This window comes from Drosophila elegans, unplaced genomic scaffold, assembly GCF_018152505.1.
Source record: "Drosophila elegans isolate 14027-0461.03 unplaced genomic scaffold, ASM1815250v1 contig_476, whole genome shotgun sequence".
Taxonomy (NCBI): Eukaryota; Metazoa; Arthropoda; class Insecta; order Diptera; family Drosophilidae; genus Drosophila; species Drosophila elegans.
The window spans coordinates 17,935,716-17,953,868 of record NW_024545863.1 but is presented as its reverse complement, the minus strand read 5'-3'; the positions used below and the strand labels follow the sequence as shown (position 1 = coordinate 17,953,868).

The 18,153-nt window shown below is 41.8% G+C and overlaps 5 protein-coding genes and 4 non-coding genes across 9 annotated transcripts in view; 1 reads left to right on the top strand and 8 right to left on the bottom strand.

The window, feature by feature from the left end:
• LOC108135088 (extracellular sulfatase SULF-1 homolog) overlaps positions 1-18,153 on the top strand; it is a 32,177-nt gene that overhangs the window by 3,643 nt on the left and 10,381 nt on the right. The window contains exon 2 of the mRNA XM_017255659.2: positions 3,824-3,868. The gene's annotated coding sequence lies outside the window, so the exon portion shown is untranslated. The remainder of the gene's footprint in view (positions 1-3,823; positions 3,869-18,153) is intronic.
• Positions 5,230-7,962, bottom strand: LOC108135090 (D-xylose-proton symporter-like 3, chloroplastic). Its single transcript, XM_017255661.2, has 3 exons — positions 7,647-7,962; positions 6,632-6,804; positions 5,230-6,565 (listed from the first exon to the last, which is right to left on the bottom strand). Exons 1-3 carry the CDS (start codon positions 7,849-7,851, stop codon positions 5,432-5,434), a joined length of 1,512 nt encoding a protein of 503 aa, XP_017111150.1. The 5' UTR covers positions 7,852-7,962; the 3' UTR covers positions 5,230-5,431.
• On the bottom strand, positions 8,873-10,846 carry LOC108135091 (probable polyol transporter 6). The gene is made up of 4 exons (XM_017255662.2): positions 10,408-10,846; positions 10,168-10,340; positions 9,896-10,114; positions 8,873-9,829 (listed from the first exon to the last, which is right to left on the bottom strand). Exons 1-4 carry the CDS (start codon positions 10,574-10,576, stop codon positions 8,918-8,920), a joined length of 1,473 nt encoding a protein of 490 aa, XP_017111151.1. The 5' UTR covers positions 10,577-10,846; the 3' UTR covers positions 8,873-8,917.
• LOC108135089 (glucose facilitated diffusion protein) lies at positions 11,114-13,330 on the bottom strand. Its single transcript, XM_017255660.2, has 3 exons — positions 13,012-13,330; positions 12,782-12,954; positions 11,114-12,350 (listed from the first exon to the last, which is right to left on the bottom strand). The coding sequence occupies exons 1-3, from the start codon at positions 13,313-13,315 to the stop codon at positions 11,217-11,219; spliced, it is 1,611 nt and encodes a 536-aa protein (XP_017111149.1). The 5' UTR covers positions 13,316-13,330; the 3' UTR covers positions 11,114-11,216.
• On the bottom strand, positions 14,662-14,999 carry LOC108135092. The gene has a single exon (XM_017255663.1). The coding sequence runs from the start codon at positions 14,937-14,939 to the stop codon at positions 14,739-14,741; it is 201 nt and encodes a 66-aa protein (XP_017111152.1). The 5' UTR covers positions 14,940-14,999; the 3' UTR covers positions 14,662-14,738.
• Trnaf-gaa lies at positions 15,081-15,153 on the bottom strand. The gene has a single exon. It is a non-coding gene; the product is annotated as a tRNA-Phe (tRNA).
• Trnav-aac lies at positions 15,248-15,320 on the bottom strand. Its single transcript has one exon. It is a non-coding gene; the product is annotated as a tRNA-Val (tRNA).
• On the bottom strand, positions 15,687-15,759 carry Trnav-aac. The gene has a single exon. It is a non-coding gene; the product is annotated as a tRNA-Val (tRNA).
• Trnaf-gaa lies at positions 15,963-16,035 on the bottom strand. Its single transcript has one exon. It is a non-coding gene; the product is annotated as a tRNA-Phe (tRNA).

Genomic DNA, 18,153 nt, shown 5'->3' with positions numbered 1-18,153 from the left:
CCAGCCCTAAGGGATTAACATAATTTTTGCTAATATTATGAGCAAGGCTCGCAGCACATAATGCGCTTAGAAATATGGTATGAATAAAGACTGCATTAACCTGAATGGTGGCCACGGCGGCGGCAGCTGCGGGAAGGGTTGTGGCATCGGCGGAGTGCACGCAGCCTGAACCTAAGGGTGACGAGGAGGCGGTGCAAAAAGGGGCATGATCCATGATGAGCTGTGCTGTGCCGCAAAAACGCGCCAAAAAGCAGCGACGTCTACTGCATTAAAGTGGAAAATCCTGTCTGACAACATTTAAACCAAAAAAGAAATATATACACAAACCTATAGTAAATATGTGCAAAATAAAACCAGCAACAACAACCACAAACAACACATAATAAGCGTGAAAAAAGGCAAAATGAGAGCAAACCTACCCAGTCTCATTCCCATTCCCATTTCCATTCCCAGACTTAGACTTGCAGTCCGGACCAGGCCAGGATGAAGTGGGCAATGAAAATAGGGAGTGCGGCTAGAAGAAAAAAACAACGACAAACAAAAGATAGGAAACAAAGCAAGAAAATTGCCCTCTTCTCCGAGACGAATTGCCCAAATACCCTAAGAAAAATAAATATTACAGTTGATACATATAATGTGTCCATTACCTTCGACTATTAAAAATTTATAAAAATTTAATATCTGAAACGCCGAAAATCTGTTTCATTTAAATGCACAAACTTATGAGAATATTTACAACAATTTTTAATTCTTGTAGTGTTCACTGATCAAATATTAACTTAGGGTATTCAATAGAAAAATATATAAAAAAAAATAACAAAAAAAATGTTTTTCGGAGAATATTTTTTTCGGAAACTTAAATGATTCACCGAATACATTTTTATACAAGTGCTTTCAAAGAAAACGTAAACTTCATGTGATTCGGTTTTTTCAATAACGAACTACTAAAAACATTTTGGATATCTGATCCAGAGGCTAACTCAGCATTAAAACCATCCCGCATTGCACATTTTCATCGTTTTTCGTTTTGCACCATATAAACAAACGATGGGGCACTAAGAATCACATTCATAACATCAATAAAAGTTCGTGATTGTTTGTGAGGAAAACAAATTAATAATGGAAAATCACATGTGGTTTTTCACAAACCAAACACGAACCGAAAACATTCCCTTATTTATATGGATGAAACAAACACGATTAAAATCGTTTTCTTTTTTCAGAGTATTAAAAAAAAGATTATAGTGATTTGTGTTTGCTTTGAAGGTAAAAGTTGCAAATTAAAGCGCCAGTTTGGGGTGTTGAAATACAATAAATCTTTGAGCAAAGGTAGTATCTCGTGCTAAATGATCTTAAAACTACCGGGGCTGATGATTAATGATTCATTTCGTGTTTATGATTGATTTGTTCATATTAACCATACTTCTGAGTTATTTAATATTTCTCCATATTGCTGGCTATTGCTAATTGAAAATATTTCCAAGAACTCCAAGTGTATTCGCTAAGGCAATTTATAATGCTGTCAACATATGCGAGTGCGATTTGTCAGGTAGTTTGGTGGGAAGCCAACTGGCAACTGTCGATTTAGTTTTGTCGAAGGGTATTTCTCGTGAACCAATTGTTCTAAATAAGGAACCACTCCATTGTGGAATTTCCGTTGAGAGTCAAACCAAATTCCTACATTGACGAATTGACAAAAATATTTCATACACATTCTGAATGCGCATTGTTTTCTGTGAATGTTATGGCCGTCGTTTTGTCAATGTCCGTGGCAAAGATGAAGGTAAGAAATGAGCCGACCCAATGGCCCTTCTTGGCCTAAACACGTTTAATGCCCTTTGGCCTTTCTGTGGCCTGGCCCACACCTTTGTGAATTTTACCGGAGAAATTAACGACAACTGACAGGCGCAGAACAAAGGACCCCGAAACAAATTCAACTCAAAAACGCCTGCGACAATATCCATAAATAATCTCTCTGCCCAGAAACCTCAATCAATTGCTAGAATGCTGAATAATTGATTCGGTTACAATGCTCTGCACGGCAATCAATTAACAGCCGCTTTACGTAGGCAATGGAAAATCATTACAGCTATAAAAATAAAACAGCATTGGCAATAATAGAATTCCTATTTGTGATTTGCACGCGCCATTTCAAACTCAATCAAGCCTCAATTCTGACCGAGGGCGGGTGTTTCATGTTTCTGCGTGTGTTTCTATATTTGATGTAAATACCTGTCAGTTAGCTTGCGGCATTGGTTATTGCCCGATATGACTTATATTTGCCATAAATACGTTTTTTTATTCGACTCATGACAGCAAATTTGAGGTTGGGTGTAATTGAAATAACGCTTATTAATTGTTGGATGAATGCCTCAGAAGCTATGTATTAAAGATTTCTGGTTTTTGCATGGAAACTATGCAACACATATTGTAATGCTTTTTCGTGTACTTTAAACCGGCGGTAATTGGTGCGTAACATCCATACTCACCGTCCCCTGATATTCAATGAAGCGTCTCCAAAAGCATTTCTATCTGCCATTCCAATTGATTGTCTATTTGCATTGTTAATTTTGCTTCATGAAGTCATCGACATGCAACTACCTGTTTTCCTGTCTGCATCTGCACAGAGAAAAATGTGTATATTTTTAATTATAAATATAAATACGTATACATATTTGTTGTGGACAAATAGTTTTGTTATTATTAGGAATTTAATATATAACACCCGATAACACGGTCAAATAAAACAATCCGAAAGAGTCATTTTGTTGTTACTTGGACAAAAATTAGACGTATAACCATAAGATTGACTGTTTTGTAAAGCTGGCGACCTATACAACCCATCCACAATCGGTTTAGAAAAATGAATTTTGTTTTGATGCAAACACAGATTTTTAAAAATCGATTTGTTGAAGAAATTAATTTTATGACCAATTTTTGCATTTTTTATAAGGGGGTACATAATCATTTTGTTCGAAAATTTGAAAAACTTAAATATTTTTAACTGCGAATGCCACTTGATTGGCAATTTAATGAAAAATTTAGCGATGTATGACATTCCAATTTTTGACTAATACTTCTCATCGTTTTGATAGAAAAACGAATTTTTTTGGTGTTATTTTTTGGTTTTTGGTGACTTGTCAAATAAAAAAAACCGAAAGAGTCCTTTTATTGTAACTTGGACAAAATTAGACGTATAGCCATAAGAGTGACTGTTTTGTATAGTTGGCGCCATCCACAATCGGCTTAGAAAAATGAATAAAAATAAAAATAAATGCAAAACAAGCTGGCCTTGCCTGGGAAGCGAATCGGGAAAACCGAACGACGTGGCAATATTCTAGCCCCCTTACTTTTAGCCACCTTAGCTCAGCTCCTTCACCCATCAACTAAAAGCCTATTTAATCGCATTCACGCTCGCACTGCAGTCATTTCCATGAGTTTTGTGCACTCAATTAAAATGCCAAGTTCAGCGGCTGCCAACATTGAAAACTGACAGTTGACAGATGGAAATTCACCCGGCTAAGGAAAACTCCGGGCTCGGGTCACGGACTCCTCACTCATTCCACGGGCCAACTATCAATCATTCCGCTCATTTGGCTGTGGGGCAGGTGCAAATGTGTCAGTTGTAAATGAGCAGAAAGTCTTTGCAGTTGGCCTCTTGAAAGTGTCACCGGCTTGAGTGGGGAGCACGGTTTGTTTCAATTGAGATGAATAAATGATAACGCTGTTTGTTTAGCGATTTCCAGCTGTATTTCTTTCCCTACCAACTCATTTTGCTATCCCTGCCGAGGTGTTAATCATTCTATTTCTGTTTTCTTTGCAGATTCACTGAAACCAAGCGGAAAAGTCTAAGATATCAACAGCTAAGGTAAACTAATTTTAAATCAACCACCTTCCTGCTTTCAACTGCGTCCCTGAAATGAAATTACGCAATTTACCTTTGAGCAGGTAATTAGCCAAAGCTGCGGCCCATAAAATCCGTTTCTTCGCACTTGGCTGGATGCAGCTGCCTTATCCAGTGAGTTACTTTTCGGTTCGGTGCTCCTGAAGCGGGCCAATTCGATGCACTCGATGTGGTTTGAACTCTCACCCCCTGGGAAAGGCGGGGGGGGGGTGAAACGGTCGACGGGGGAGGCGCGTAATTAATGTGCAAAATCACGCGTCTGCATTTAATTCACTTTGGGGCCTGGGAAATCGCCGAGTCGAGTGAGAGCCACTCGATGGGAGACGTGGCAAACATTTTTGCACGCATTTGGCCGCCTGGCGATGCGAACTGGGCTCCCCAGCTCCCATCTTGGCCAGCTTCGTCTATTTAAGGGCATCGCCAGCTTTTTACCAGCAATCGCGGAACATGCTGCTGTTGCTGGCAATTGTCCTTTATTGCCATTCCTTCATTAGGCCCGAGTCTCGGATGGCATTTTAATGCAATTTTTATGCGCATTTTTGTGCGCTGTAATGGGCCTCCTCCAGCTCGGCATCCCTGTCGTCGATGTGTCACTTGTAAGATCATTTGAATTGTAATTCATATAATTCACCGTATTGTTGTCTTGATGGGTCTTTGTGGCTGTGGCTGTAAGTGCTTGACTTTCGTTCCTGGCGACCGCACGGTTGCCACACTTCAGTCCGGCATCAGCTTCTTAATCAAATTGTTGACTGCTTTAGTCATCTACTTATGTTCTAACTGCTAAATACATTGTTCACAAGTATATCTATTCCAAGACTCCCAGCTGCTGCTTTCGGCAAGTTGTTTTATTGGGCATGAAACAAACTTTAACCATAGAGGTGCATTAAAAACGCATAAACCGCCGGATAGAAGCTAAACAAACATGTTTGGCATCCAAGCGAACACCACAAAAGCGCCATCAAAGTGTCAAAAATGGAGCAAATGAAGGCATACACATGTGGGGATTAGGACCGGGCGGAAGCCAGCGGAGACATAAATTAGCCCATAATAAAGTTCAAAATAAACTCCGCTAGCCGCAGGGCATATAAAAATAGTCTCCAGTCGGCACGCCGAGGGGGGAATAAACCGCATTACAAATTTGAGAAGACATAAATATGCATAAAAGTCGGAGAAGAATTGCGGAGCAGCTGCCAACTGCATATTCCAACCACGCGGAAATCAAAATAGATTAAATTATATTTGCTTGTAGGAATGTTTGGATGTGTTTAAGATTAAGATAAAATCAACATTTGCAAATACAAATTTGCTCCCATAAAAACAGATGATTCTTAAGCGACAGCTTTTATTACTTTGGCTCTTCAATTTTTCCCTTTAGTATCTATTATCATTTACTTAATTAACACTTGCTTGCGGAATATTTCCCTGTCATTCTGTGTGTTAGGCAACTTCTCAAGTCGATCAATATTCTTCACATTATTGAGTAACATTTTATTGATCTAGCCAATACAAAAACGAAAAATCAGCCACCTAGTAAGCCATGACGTCGTGCACCCGTCGGAATCGTTCACCCGCCTGTCTTAAAGTCAATCCACGGGTCTCCGGCATGAGGACGGCAAAGGCCACCAGACCCACTACCATGATAATGCCCACGGTCACGAAGTAGATGTAGAAGGACTCGGCGGTGGCGGTGAAGGTGACGATCACAATGATGTGGACCACCTGCTCCAGGCACACGATCAGGCCGATCAGGAAGGGCTTCACGCGCATGGGGAAGGCCTCGCCCAGGTAGACGGACGAGCTGCAGATGAAGAGTCCGGCGAAGAACTGGAAGGCCATGCCCAGGCGGCACACCTGCCACATGTAGTAGTAGTCGGACATGTGCGCATAGTTTCCGTATACTCCGGCCATGCCCAGCATCAGTCCGGCCATGCACATGAGCCCCAGCAGCGAGACGAACTTGCGGCCCACGGTGTCCAGCACGGCGAAGGTGATCAGAGATCCGATCAGGCGGACAATACCGAACACGATTGTGGGCCACGAGTAGGTGGATTCCTCGACCAAATACGAGGTCATCTCCATTGAACGGGACAGCGGCATCGAGAAGGTGAAGGCTACGAAGCAGCGGAAGAGCAGCAGCTTCAGGAAGGGCATCACGGACCCGCCCAGCTGCTCAACCACACCCTGGCTGCTGCCCTCCACCACGTACAGCTTGGCCTCGTCGTAGGCCTGATCTTCCGCCTCGCGGGACCAATAGGAGCCCAACAACTGCTTCACAATGGCGCGCGCCTTCTGCTCCTGGTTCTGACGGATGTAGAAGATCGGCGAGTCGATCGCTATGGCCACGCTGCCCAGTGCAATGGCCGCGAAGACAATGCCAAAGATTCCGTGCACCCGGTTGATGGACATGCCCAAGTCCTGCGTCCACTGCGAGTCGTAGATCACTTGGATGGCCACTCCCAGTGCCAGGCCGTACTGCTCCAATGCGGAGCAGGTTCCTCGGTTCGTACTCGAAGCGATCTCGGCGCTTTGGATGAGGAACGGCACGGTGATTAGGCCGATTCCCACCCCTCCCACATAGCGGGCGGCCAGGATTGACTCGTACTCGTAGGGAGCACTCACAAAAATAATGGCGTCAATCAGGTTCATCACACCACCAAGTCCCTGCGGAGCAAGATTGGCAAGATATTAGCCCAGGCGGTCTTTATAGATCTCTGGATTTTCACTCACATAAAACGCTATTTTGGGCACGAAGGATGCTGTTGCGGCGGCCACCACAGTTCCAATGATGACGCCAATAAACCAACTGTACTGAAACTCAAGGGTGGTGGAAAAAATTTGGGTCAAGTTCCAGCCCAGACCTTGAGCCATGTCCATTCCAGCGTACACGAACAAAAGGGAGGCTGGTGATAAAAAATTATCCGATTAACAAGTGAAATAATTAAACAAAAAAATATTTCAAAAATAAGAAGAAATATTAGTCAAAACACTTATTTTTCTAGTTCCTATTTATAAAATGGTTGGTTTGCTTGTGAAACCGAAGACTTACTTATTTTTTAAATGTATACATTTTCATTTTAATTCCGAAATTAATTAAATTAGCGAAAGTAATCGTTACTTTTGGTTTTTCAAGGCTAAAAAAATGCACTAAACATAACTCAATAATCAATTTATTTATTTTATGTATTTGCTCTCTTTTCGAATCCGTAATGATTTTTTTAAAGATTTGTTATATTTATTGGAAAATATTAATTATTTTCAAGCGAAAAAGAATTATTATTATTTAAAATTTAGGAACTGTAATAACACTTATTAGTGCATAAACAGTAGGGTTTAATTTTCATTTAGACATATAATAATATTGCCTACCAAGATAATATGAAAAAATAAGTAGATATGTAGGCTGTTCGTTAATGCGTTAGCTCACCGTGTGGTGACAACGAGTTCGATAAAATGAAATGACTTAATGACTGCATTCAACATTATTTTAAAACCCATATGAAACTACTTTATCTTGAGTTTTTTGTGTATATGTTTAATAACAACGAAGTTATGACAAAGCTTCTATTACTTTTTCGAACGTTTTTACAGCAGCTACCCAAAACATACTTGTTAATATAACAAAGTATTATTAAATTAATATGAAATTGATGTATGTGTGGAGTGCGACACAATGTCGCGGAAACATAATTTAAATTTAGAGACTACTAAAACCGAATTCACGCTAAAGTTATGCCGATCTCACCTGCTGTTCCGGCCTGCGTTTGGGCGCCATTAGCCCACCGTCTGTTGTTTGTGGTGGTGATTACCACTGTGGCCGCTGGAGGAGGAGGCGGAGGCGGTTGCCGTGCACTGGTCACATACGTGGTCTGAAACTGCTGGGGGCCCGTGCTAATGTAGGTGGTTTGCTGGATGGGCACTGGGCCTCCGGTGACATATGTGGTCGTCATATTCGTTGCTTATGTAACAAGAAAGTGCGCTGAATTATATTTAACTTCCAAGGAGCTGGATCGCTTCGTTCGTTTTGGTGGCCACTGGCAGACTGGGCGAGCTTTTATAAAATATTTCTGCGTAAGTAGTAGCTATCAGCAAAAAAAAGATATCTGATAATTGATATATTTTATCAGCTGGTAGATACTCGCATATTCCTTTTTACGGTGGGCATTCCGCTTGCCGTGATTCATGTGTGTTAAGTCCCCATAAGTTGTGATAATGTCACAGATACATTCAAGGGCCATGGGTCCATTGTTACTCACCTCTTCGTGGTATCCTAGCTAGCTTTGTTAAATTGATCGGCTAAGGGGTACAAAGTTCGGCGAGCATGACCCATCGTTTTCTGAGGGTATACCCCCAAAAAGCGAGAGGCCTTCAGAAAACCCAATTGACAATGGATAATCGGATGACGTGCTCGAATTAATTGGAAAATGGTTATCATTTAAATGTAATTGATTTGATTAACTAATGTCAAAGTAAACATGTCCGGGATAAGATAAACGTTATCTGCATGTTCTTGTTTCTATCGAGTGAGCACTTGAAATTTATAAACTATTAGCTTTGACTATTGAGAACATAATAATTATAAACAATTAAGTTTGGACTATCTGTGTATTTTTTTTTTAATTTTTAAGCGGGCTTTTAGAATTGTTATAAAGTAAAGGGTTTGTTTTCTAAAATAATTTAAATAGTTAAATTATTATTACAAATGTCAAATATATATACAACATAGCGAAATAACATAAACGTTGTCTACGTTTTCTTCTTCCGATCGAGTAAGAATTGGAATTTTATAAACAATTAAATTTGAATATTGAAAACTTTAAATTTATAAACCCATCAGACTTGGCTAATAAGAACTTTAAATATATACAAAAATTAAGTGATTTTCAAATGGACTTTTAATAATGCTTTTATTTTAAAATGAACTTTTGAGAGTGCCTAGATTTTTATGGACTATTGTTATAAAGAAAAGTGTAAATAAAACTTCATTCATTGTTTAATCTGTATAAATTTTATTTTCTAAAATAATTTTATATTGTGCACACGCTGGAACCGCTTGTTCGCCTCTCGAAGAGTAATTTTCTTCGTTTCTGGAATGACGATACCGAAGAAAATCACTCCCACCAACAATATGATACCCACAGACAAATAGTAATGGTAGAAGAAATTATCGGAGCCCCGGTTGTAGCCAACAATGTTAATGATGTGGATCATTTGTTCGAAGCCCACCACGTATCCCACGAGGAAGGGCTTCACTTTCAAGGGAAAAGCCTCGCCCAGATAGACGGATGAGCTGCAGACGAAGAGTCCGGCGAAGGCCTGGAAGGCCACTCCCAGCTTCCACACTTGGTACATGTAGTAGGTGAGGAGCACGTTGGCCGGACTCGCGTAGGAGACGGCCATGCAGAGCATCAGGATGGCCATGCAGAGCAGTCCCACGAGCGAGAAGAGCTTGCGTCCCATCCTGTCCAGGAATCCTTGGGCGACCAGAGCGCCGAGCAAACGAACCAATCCCCAAACCGTCACTGGCCAGCAGGATATGTAGCCCTCGGTCATCAGAGTGCTCGAGATGAGGGATGCGGACAGGGGCAGGGAAAAGGAGAAGGCAACGAAGCCGCGATAGAGCAACAGCTTTACAAAGGGCACCACCGAGCTCCAAAGCTCCTGACCGAACGTCCTCTGCTGGCTCTCCGCCACGTAGACCCTGACCTCCTCGAAGGTCTGATCTTCAGAGCTGTTGAAGCTCCCCAAGAGTTTCCGATGGCAGTCGCGGGCCTTCGCCTCCTGGTTGCGACGCAAGTGGAAGATGGGCGACTCAATCGAAAGGGCTGTCATGCCCAGACCCAGGATGGAAAAGACAATTCCTATGATTCCATGAACCTCGTTGACGGATGCCTCCTTGTCATCCATCCACTGCGTGTCGTAGATAACCTACAGGATGATAAATTAAACACTTTTGGGTCCATCTTAGATTAAGTTCCCCTGTTGGGTAACAACCTGTATGGCAATGCCCAAGGCCAGGCCACATTGCTCCATTGATCCGCTGGCACCGCGATGGTTGTCCGTCGCCACCTCGGCGCTGTGGATGAGAAACGGAACGGTGATCAGTCCGATTCCCGCTCCGGCCACATAGCGAGCGACCAAAAGTAGTCCGTAATCGAAGGGGGCACAAGTGAAAATGATCGATCCAGTTAGTTGCATTAGTCCTCCGAGGACCTGCAGGGGATGTCATTAAGGCTAAGGATCTTAGAAGATTACTTTTCACGCACATAGAAGGGCAGCTTTGGCAGAAAGGTCATGGCCACCGAGGCAATAGCAGCGCCAGCAAGGACTCCTATAAACCAACTGCACTTGAACAACTGGGTGGCGGTGGTGTTCAAGGTCTGATTCCAGCCCGCACTGTGGGCAAAGTCCATGCCACCGTAGACAAAGAGAAAGAACACTGGCCAGCGGGGATAAACGAATGAGTAACTGCTTCAAACTGAATGCACTTTGTTCTATCTACCCACCAGCACAGGCCACATTAAGTTGCTTGTTAAATTGGCGCGTGGAGCCAGGATAACCGACGGTTAAATTAACTTGTGGCGGAGGTGCTTTCGGGATGTAACCCATGTCCTTGGAGCTGAAGGCATTTGTTTGTTCGCCATCCGGACCAGCCGTAACATAAGTTATTGTCATATTCCTGATTTTTTTTTTGCCACTTTCTTGTTCGATCCACACGACTCGATGGACAAGTAAGAACTACATGGAGCTCAAAAAACCAATTGTGGTGTAAGTAATATAACTGAAGAGGGTATTACGGCAATATTGTATAAGCTTTTAGATAAAGTCAAAGGCTTATTTTAAGTAGTTCCGACAGAGAAAGTAAGCCTCAATGAGGCACGATAAAAACAACTGATTTGACGCATTGTTGTAAAAAGTTAATTAAATTTCGTTAGAAAATAATTCGTTGAAGAAAGGTTTAAAAAAGAAATAAATAGATTTTTTTATGGCTACGCTATAATAAACACAAAAACCAATTTTATTCACCACGAGCAGGCAACAGCTCATTAATTGATTTGTCATTTCTAAGAAATTTTGGCTGCCCCAAAAATAAGCAATATTTTTGATAAGACTAGTTTACAAAACTGACGTCATGTTTCCACATTTATTTTTGCAAGTTATTTGATTGATTAGGCTGATAATTATTTTCCCACAGCATACACCATACTCCCATTTTAATGTTCACTTATAAGCTGGTTTTATTAAACTAAATTATCACATAAACAAACGAGAATTTGAACAAGGATAATGAGTTTTCCAGTGAGTTTTCCAACGCCTAGTAGAAACTTAGATCAAACCACCCCTGGAAGCGGTGGCCAGCCTCTCGCAACGTAATTTTCTTGGTCTCCGGCATGGAGACTGCAAAGAAAATCACGCCCAGCAGCATGATAATGCCCACGGACAGAAAGTACGGGAAAAAGATTTCCCCACTGGACATAGAGCTTACGCAGGCGAGTACGATGACGTGGATGAGCTGCTCCACGATGACGATCAGTCCGACCAGAGAAGACTTGACCCGCATGGGAAAGGCCTCGCCCATGTAGGCGGACGAGCTGCAGACGAAGAGTCCGGCGACGGCCTGGAATGCCATTCCGATGTTGCAGGCCTGGACCATGGGTTTCCACGCAACTATATTGTCCATGTCGGCGTACAGGCCCGCCAGGCCCAGCATCAGTCCGGCCATGCAGAGCAGGCCCACCAGCGAAACCGCTTTGCGACCCAATGTGTCGAGGAAGCAAAGAGCCACCAGTGTGCTGATCAGCCTCACTGAGCCAAACACATACATTGGCCAGACGCTCAGGGATCCCTCCGCCACTGCGGTGCTCGAGATAATCGACATGGTCAGCGGCAGGGAGAAGGAGAACGCGACGAAGCAGCGGAAGAGGAGCAGCTTCAGGAAGGGTCCCACGGAGGCCACCAGCTCCTCGCCCAGGCTCCGGCTGTCGCTCTCCGCCACATAGAGCTTCGCCTCGTCGAGCGCTCTGGTGACGCCATTCGAGGAGTTACCCAGAAGCTTTTGCAGGCACTGGCGCGCCAAGCTTTCCTGATTTCGACGTAGGTAGTAGATTGGCGACTCAATCGTCAGGGCAGTCATTCCCAGGCCCAGCAACGAGAACACAATCCCGATGATGCCGTGCACCAAGTTGGGGGAGGTTCCCAGTACCGATGCCCACTCCGTGGTGAAGACCACCTGCACTTCGATTCCCAAGGCCAGGCCGATCTGCTCCATTCCGCCGCAGAAGCCGCGCACGTTGGTGGCCGCCACCTCAGCATTGTGGATGAGGAAGGGCACCGTAATCAGTCCAATGCCCAGGCCGGCCAAGTATCGGGCACCCAAACAGGCCGCATAGTTGCCAGGCATAGCGGTAAATAAAATGGAACCGGTTAGCTGAAGTATACCTCCAAGGAACTGAAAAATAGGCAATGGTTTTTAGAAAACAATAATTTAAGTATCGTTAAAAAAGTTAACTAAAATAGGGGAAAAAAGTCTTACATTGTACCTAATTTGTGTTCTTAATTTAATATTCTATAATAAGGATAATTTGTATACCCGCTCCTTTCTACATACTAGTTTAGTTCTACTAAATCAGACTCTTGTTTTATTAAATTCATAATGTTAAAAATATGACTTCATTTCGTAAACCATAAGTCCCTTGGATAACACAAAAATGAGGATGTGAATCACAGAAATCCAAATTTTGTGTATTGGAAAAAGCTCGCGCCCTTACAATCTTATCTTATTGGTCATCCTGTTTATACTTCTGTATCTACCTTAAAAAATCTAGTTTCATATTCTCCTTAAAAGAGTTAAATTCTACAATTTGGTTCACTTCTACTCACATAGAAGACCTGCTTGGGCAGAAATGACATGGAGAGAATGACGTCCAATGCTCCAACGATTACACCAATGAACCAACAGTACGAATACTCCGTGATTAGGAAAACGCTGTAGGTTTGATTCCAGCCCAAGCTGGCGGCCATATCCATTCCGCCATAGACGAGTAGAAAGAAGACTAGAAGGAAAAGGGTCGATAGTTACTTTGGCCTTTGCGATATCCTTATTCTCTCACCTGCATAGGAGGCGTTTTTGTTCCTATTGACACGGGAAAAGTATCCAGTGTTGTTCGTGGTAACTGCGGCTCCTGGACGCTCCGGCGGTGCTGAGGTGGCAAGGATGATAACCTCCTTCTGGGGAAGGGGATCTGCTTCCACATTAGTGGTTTGCTTTCCACTCATTCTTAAAAAAAGTCGAAAGCTATCGTTCGGTTGCTCGTTCGGTACTGGGGCCCAACTGAAGTCTACAATCGTGTATAAATCGGACAAAGCAGGTCCGATTTTGGCGATAATGATAAATAGCTGATAAGTAAATGACATTGTAATCAGTTTATAGATACATATGTCTTCATCGTTTTCCTCGACTCAATTTAATTGGCCGCTTGGCCTTGACTGTGATTCACGATCATATACCATGAGGGACTTTTTCGGTTGAGCGACAACGCGTGGTGGTCTAAAAATAGTTTTCATATATCTTTTAACTTTGTTTTTAAATTTTATACAGAAACGACGTTTAAGTGATTTGCAAATATTAGTAATCTTTTGCGTATTAATGTCTCATATGCCTCGTAGTTTTTCGTTCGCGAAACTTTTGATGGGAAATATTTTTAATACTTTTAAAAAAATATATATATGTTTGGACAAAAATTATTTTAAAAATGTATTTTGAAAGAGAATTGTCCAATTAATTAGGGGGAAAGACAATTATTTTGTTATGTTGAAAAATGGCAAAGTAGTTCAATGTCAGATATAAAAATTTGTATTTTTTTCAAAGCAATATTTTGGTTTAATGAGTAAAGAAACTTAAAGTTGTGTGTTTTTTTCTGAAATATTTATAGGTTGGGTAGCTATAGTAGTAGTATGTCTTAGTTTTGGACCAGTCCTTGCTTAGCCCTGGCCTGGGTGGATGCAGCCAAGTAATGCGTAACGACTCCCCAGCGCCTGTCTAGCGTCTTCATTATGTATGGCAGGCAAAATTCAAGAGAGCAAGACAGCGACAAACTCATCGAGCTCATAATGATAATCATCCCAGAGGCGGGCCACACTCGAGTGTTTGCTTGAGTCATCTCGAATTGCGTAATGTCTGAACTGACATTGCCATTTCCATCCACACTCCACTTCGTTTCGGCCAGCCCAGCATCTTTGCGAGCCAATCTGTCATGTTGCGCCTCAAACTGTCAAATTGCGCCACATGTCCATGCGATCTGGAGGGGAAGTGGAGTGGTATGGTGGGCACTGGTAGACACTGGGGAGCACTGCGGAGCAGACTGTTGCCTGTTCCTTGTCATTTGACGCTGCTCGACAAATTAGCCAAACGCGTCGCCATCGCAGCTCCAGATCCAGCCACATCAGCAGTGCCATCTCCATTTCGTTTCGAGGGATTCAAGTACATTTTAATGAGTTTATGCACAAAGTTGTCTAATGGCGTACAAATTATGAGCACCAACATGTGGCTATGGGCATGGGTATGGCTGCAGATGGAGATGGAGATGGAGATGGTTCTGGAGTGGCATATGGCTCGTGAGCACTTTGGCATGAATTGCTGTGGTACTGCCTTCGGCAGAAACGCGACGACGTCTGCCAGCCCACTAATGGAGTCTAATTACTCTGGCCGACAGCCCGACGCGAATCTCTTGGCTAATAAAAACGTATTAAGACAGCGCACAGACATTTTCCAACTGTCGTTTATTCATCGGCTCCTCCGCTCCTCCCAATGGGACATATAGGAATCGTCATGTGGCCATCAAGTGAATGCTTCTCCCCCGCTCAGCGGTCCCCCGTACACGCTTTGCCACTGCCTCTGGACCAGTCGGCTCTTGGCGGACATCTCCAAACTCTTCTGGCTGAACTTCACCACCAGCATGAAGTAGACGCACTTTAGAGAGAGAAACAGCACACGCTTCCAGTTGAGGTAGGTGCGCGGCCAGGTCGACGATGTAGGCATTATACTTATCTACAGATAAAAAATTTAATTTTGGGCGACAAAAAGGGTCCGAGAATGTGACAGCAAATTCAATTGTTAATTTTCTTATTCCAAAAAGTTGTATAAATTAAGAAAATTAATACAATAAAATAAAAAAAGTATTGCCGAAACCCGGGATTGAACCGGGGACCTTTAGATCTTCAGTCTAACGCTCTCCCAACTGAGCTATTTCGGCTTGGTTTATATCGGCTTGCATTCGTTTTATAATCAGACAAAGGCCAAGGAGTGCATAAAAATTAACAAAAAAAATAATTAATATTGTTTAATTATGTTTCCGCCCGGGATTGAACCGGGGGCCTTCCGCGTGTTAGGCGGATGTGATAACCACTACACCACGGAAACATATGACAATAATTTTGAAAGCTTCCAAGTTTCATAAGTTGCTAGACATATTTTGTAATATTTTCAAAAAAGGATAATCAATTGCAGTCAAACCTTAGTAACTCACACTTTTGAAAATAAGTAACCTTTTATTGATTTTGAATAAGAAGAATTTAAGTTGCGAAAATTCGAGATATAGAAGTTCGAAGAGAATTTATTATTTAGTTCAATCATAAATATTAAAAAATTAATTGGAATTTTCCCATGACGCATTTTATTAATAAATCTGCTGCTGTTATATGAGTCCAAAAATAAAGTAAAATTTTTGAATGCCTTTTATTCTTCGCCCTCTTATGAAATTCTGGAAAAATAATATATTCCTCATCATGTTTCCGCCCGGGATTGAACCGGGGGCCTTCCGCGTGTTAGGCGGATGTGATAACCACTACACCACGGAAACATATGTATAAAGCTCTCGATTTTTAAGGATTTTAAGGTCAGAAAAAGGATAACTAATTGCAGTCAAACACCTGTAACCTTAAAATTATAAAACTAGTAATGTTTTCATAGCTATGGAGTATAAGTATTACGAGTTCTTAAAAAAAAAAATAATAAATAGTTAATTAAGGTAAACAAATAATAATAAAAGTGCAAAAAGATAATTGCCGAAACCCGGGATTGAACCGGGGACCTTTAGATCTTCAGTCTAACGCTCTCCCAACTGAGCTATTTCGGCCGCTAAATCTCTCGCGTCAAACTAGTGAATACGAGCACTTTGCGTCTATATAAAAACCTCTTCATTCAAAACGTAACAGCCATTAGCTTCTCTATTTCCAAAGAGCATTTATAAAAAAATACAAAAATAAATCTGTAAATTTCTTCGTGCACTGTTTTGGCTTTCACAATTTCTGACAGTTGCAAAAATGTTTGTTGACACTTGCATGTCTTATAAGTCAACATCAATTTTACAAAGACTTATTTTAGCTACCGGGTTTCACTGACAGAAATGTCTTTTTATAGGTAAAATGAAAAACAACACAAAAGTGTAATAATTACCTTAATATCTTTATTAATTTGTATTCATTTTTATGACGTTCGGGTATATGAGAATCCAAACAAGTACAACGAGGCGTACATGACATATGGCAAGGTTACATTAATTTGCGTTTATAAATTTTGGCATACATTCAAAAATAATATTGCGATCTGTGAACTTTAAAGAAAATTTAAATGAATAATGTGGGAAGGCAATAAACTACCAACGCTTTCCAGTCAGCATGTATTTATGTAATTAATTCTTGTAAATAGAAAATTTGTGTGAAATGTATTTTTGTTATTACTAAACGTCTTCTAGAAGGAATGTTCTCTTGTGTTTGAGTATCTCAGTGATCTTAGTGTGAATAAACAGAATTTTTTCAATCAAAATAACCCCTTTTGCATTCCTCGTGCCCTTTTTTTTTTGCCTGCAACTTGATTAATTCCGTCGAAATCGAAATCCTTTTCTCAGCGGACTCGTGTCTCTAAAGGCATACAACCTGATCCTATATATATATGATTATATAAGGTGGATCACCTTCCAAGCTTGAGCCTTCGAGAGTGTGCAACTAATGCGGCTTCCGTTTGACGCCCGGCGCTGAATGCTGAGACCCAGTACCCAGTACCCAGTTGAAGTCCACTGAGTCAGCCGTCTTCATCATCGTTTGCTTCTATCCTGGTATTTTTTTTTTTTTATGATTTACATTCTTGAAAGACGATTCTCTGAAAGCGAATCCGAGCCAGACCAGAGCCTTGCCCACGCCCTCGTCCCGCCCAGTTGTCGGTTATGATTTATCACCTGCCCACAGTCCTCAAATTTTGTGTGTTTTCGACCACTGTCCATTTGGTCCAAGGTGAGCGACTTTTTCCTTCCCCGTAATATTATTATTTTCTTATTATTATTTTAATTATTCGCCGTTTGTGTGTCATCAGCTTTAAAATGACTGATGGCCTGGAGGCCTTTCTGCAGTCACTATTTGAGGATTGAATCGCGAGCAGCGGTGACGACAAGACAGCATTCTTCTGATATGTCAAGAGAATGTTTAACATTTTCGCTAGAATTTCTATTTTCGGTGCGACTCGGTTTGGGGCCAGACCTTGGCGGCAATGAGAACTGGGAAGATTAAATCATTTGCGAGGGGGAGGGGCGAAGCTTTTATTGTTTGTTTAATTTGCATAAATTTTAAAGGGAGGCGGGGAATAGTTTTGGGGGAAATTTGTGTGTGTTACGCGTGGGTCTATGAACTGATAAGCAGGTTTTGCGATAACAAAGACAAATTGTGTATAATTGTCTTCACCGAAGTAGCTGAAATCGATTTCCAAGAAAATTCAAGCACATTTGGGTGAAACCGAGTACTTCTGAGTTCAGGCCAACCGACAAGGGTATCTGTTATATGCAAATGTCAGGCAACAATTTCCCTTTGCAGAACCCTAAATAGCTACCACAAAACCGAGACCAATTCGGTCGAGTGGAGTTGAGGACTCTTTTTTTGTTGCCGCCAGTAGCTGACTTTTTGCCGGCAGTGTGTGTTGCAGCGGAAAATGGCTAAGTGGGTCACAATTTGATTTGATTTGTTTATGCCACAACAACAGGAGTTGTTTTAGTCCGGTGCGCCTACGATATTATTTATGATGGGGCAGGACGTTGTGTGAGGGCTTTAATAGACCGATTGTAAGACATTTTTGCCCAACCACAAGGTTCCCTATAATGCCAGCTATAGCTCGGCTTGTTCAATAGCTTTTAACCTTTGCAAGGAATTTGGAACTGCCGAAGCCGAGTGGTTCAGGCCTTCTGACCATAACTTGTAATTGAGTTAAT

Bases quoted from the DNA above. Each gene is read 5' to 3' on its own strand.
- LOC108135090 (XM_017255661.2), bottom strand. From the start codon at position 7,851: ATGACGACCACATATGTCACCGGAGGCCCAGTGCCCATCCAGCAAACC. The intron at 6,805-7,646 runs GTGAGATCGGCA...TTTTATCACCAG, and splicing joins AACGCAGGCCGGAACAGCAG to CCTCCCTTTTGTTCGTGTAC. The intron at 6,566-6,631 runs GTGAGTGAAAAT...CTTGCTCCGCAG, and splicing joins TGCCCAAAATAGCGTTTTAT to GGACTTGGTGGTGTGATGAA.
- LOC108135091 (XM_017255662.2), bottom strand. From the start codon at position 10,576: ATGACAATAACTTATGTTACGGCTGGTCCGGATGGCGAACAAACAAAT. The intron at 10,341-10,407 runs GTGGGTAGATAG...CCCGCTGGCCAG, and splicing joins ACTTAATGTGGCCTGTGCTG to TGTTCTTTCTCTTTGTCTAC. The intron at 10,115-10,167 runs GTGCGTGAAAAG...CATCCCCTGCAG, and splicing joins TGCCAAAGCTGCCCTTCTAT to GTCCTCGGAGGACTAATGCA.
- LOC108135089 (XM_017255660.2), bottom strand. From the start codon at position 13,315: ATGTCATTTACTTATCAGCTATTTATCATTATCGCCAAAATCGGACCT. The intron at 12,955-13,011 runs GTGAGAGAATAA...TTTTCCTTCTAG, and splicing joins CAAAAACGCCTCCTATGCAG to TCTTCTTTCTACTCGTCTAT. The intron at 12,351-12,781 runs GTGAGTAGAAGT...CCTATTTTTCAG, and splicing joins TGCCCAAGCAGGTCTTCTAT to TTCCTTGGAGGTATACTTCA.
- LOC108135092 (XM_017255663.1), bottom strand. From the start codon at position 14,939: ATGCCTACATCGTCGACCTGGCCGCGCACCTACCTCAACTGGAAGCGT.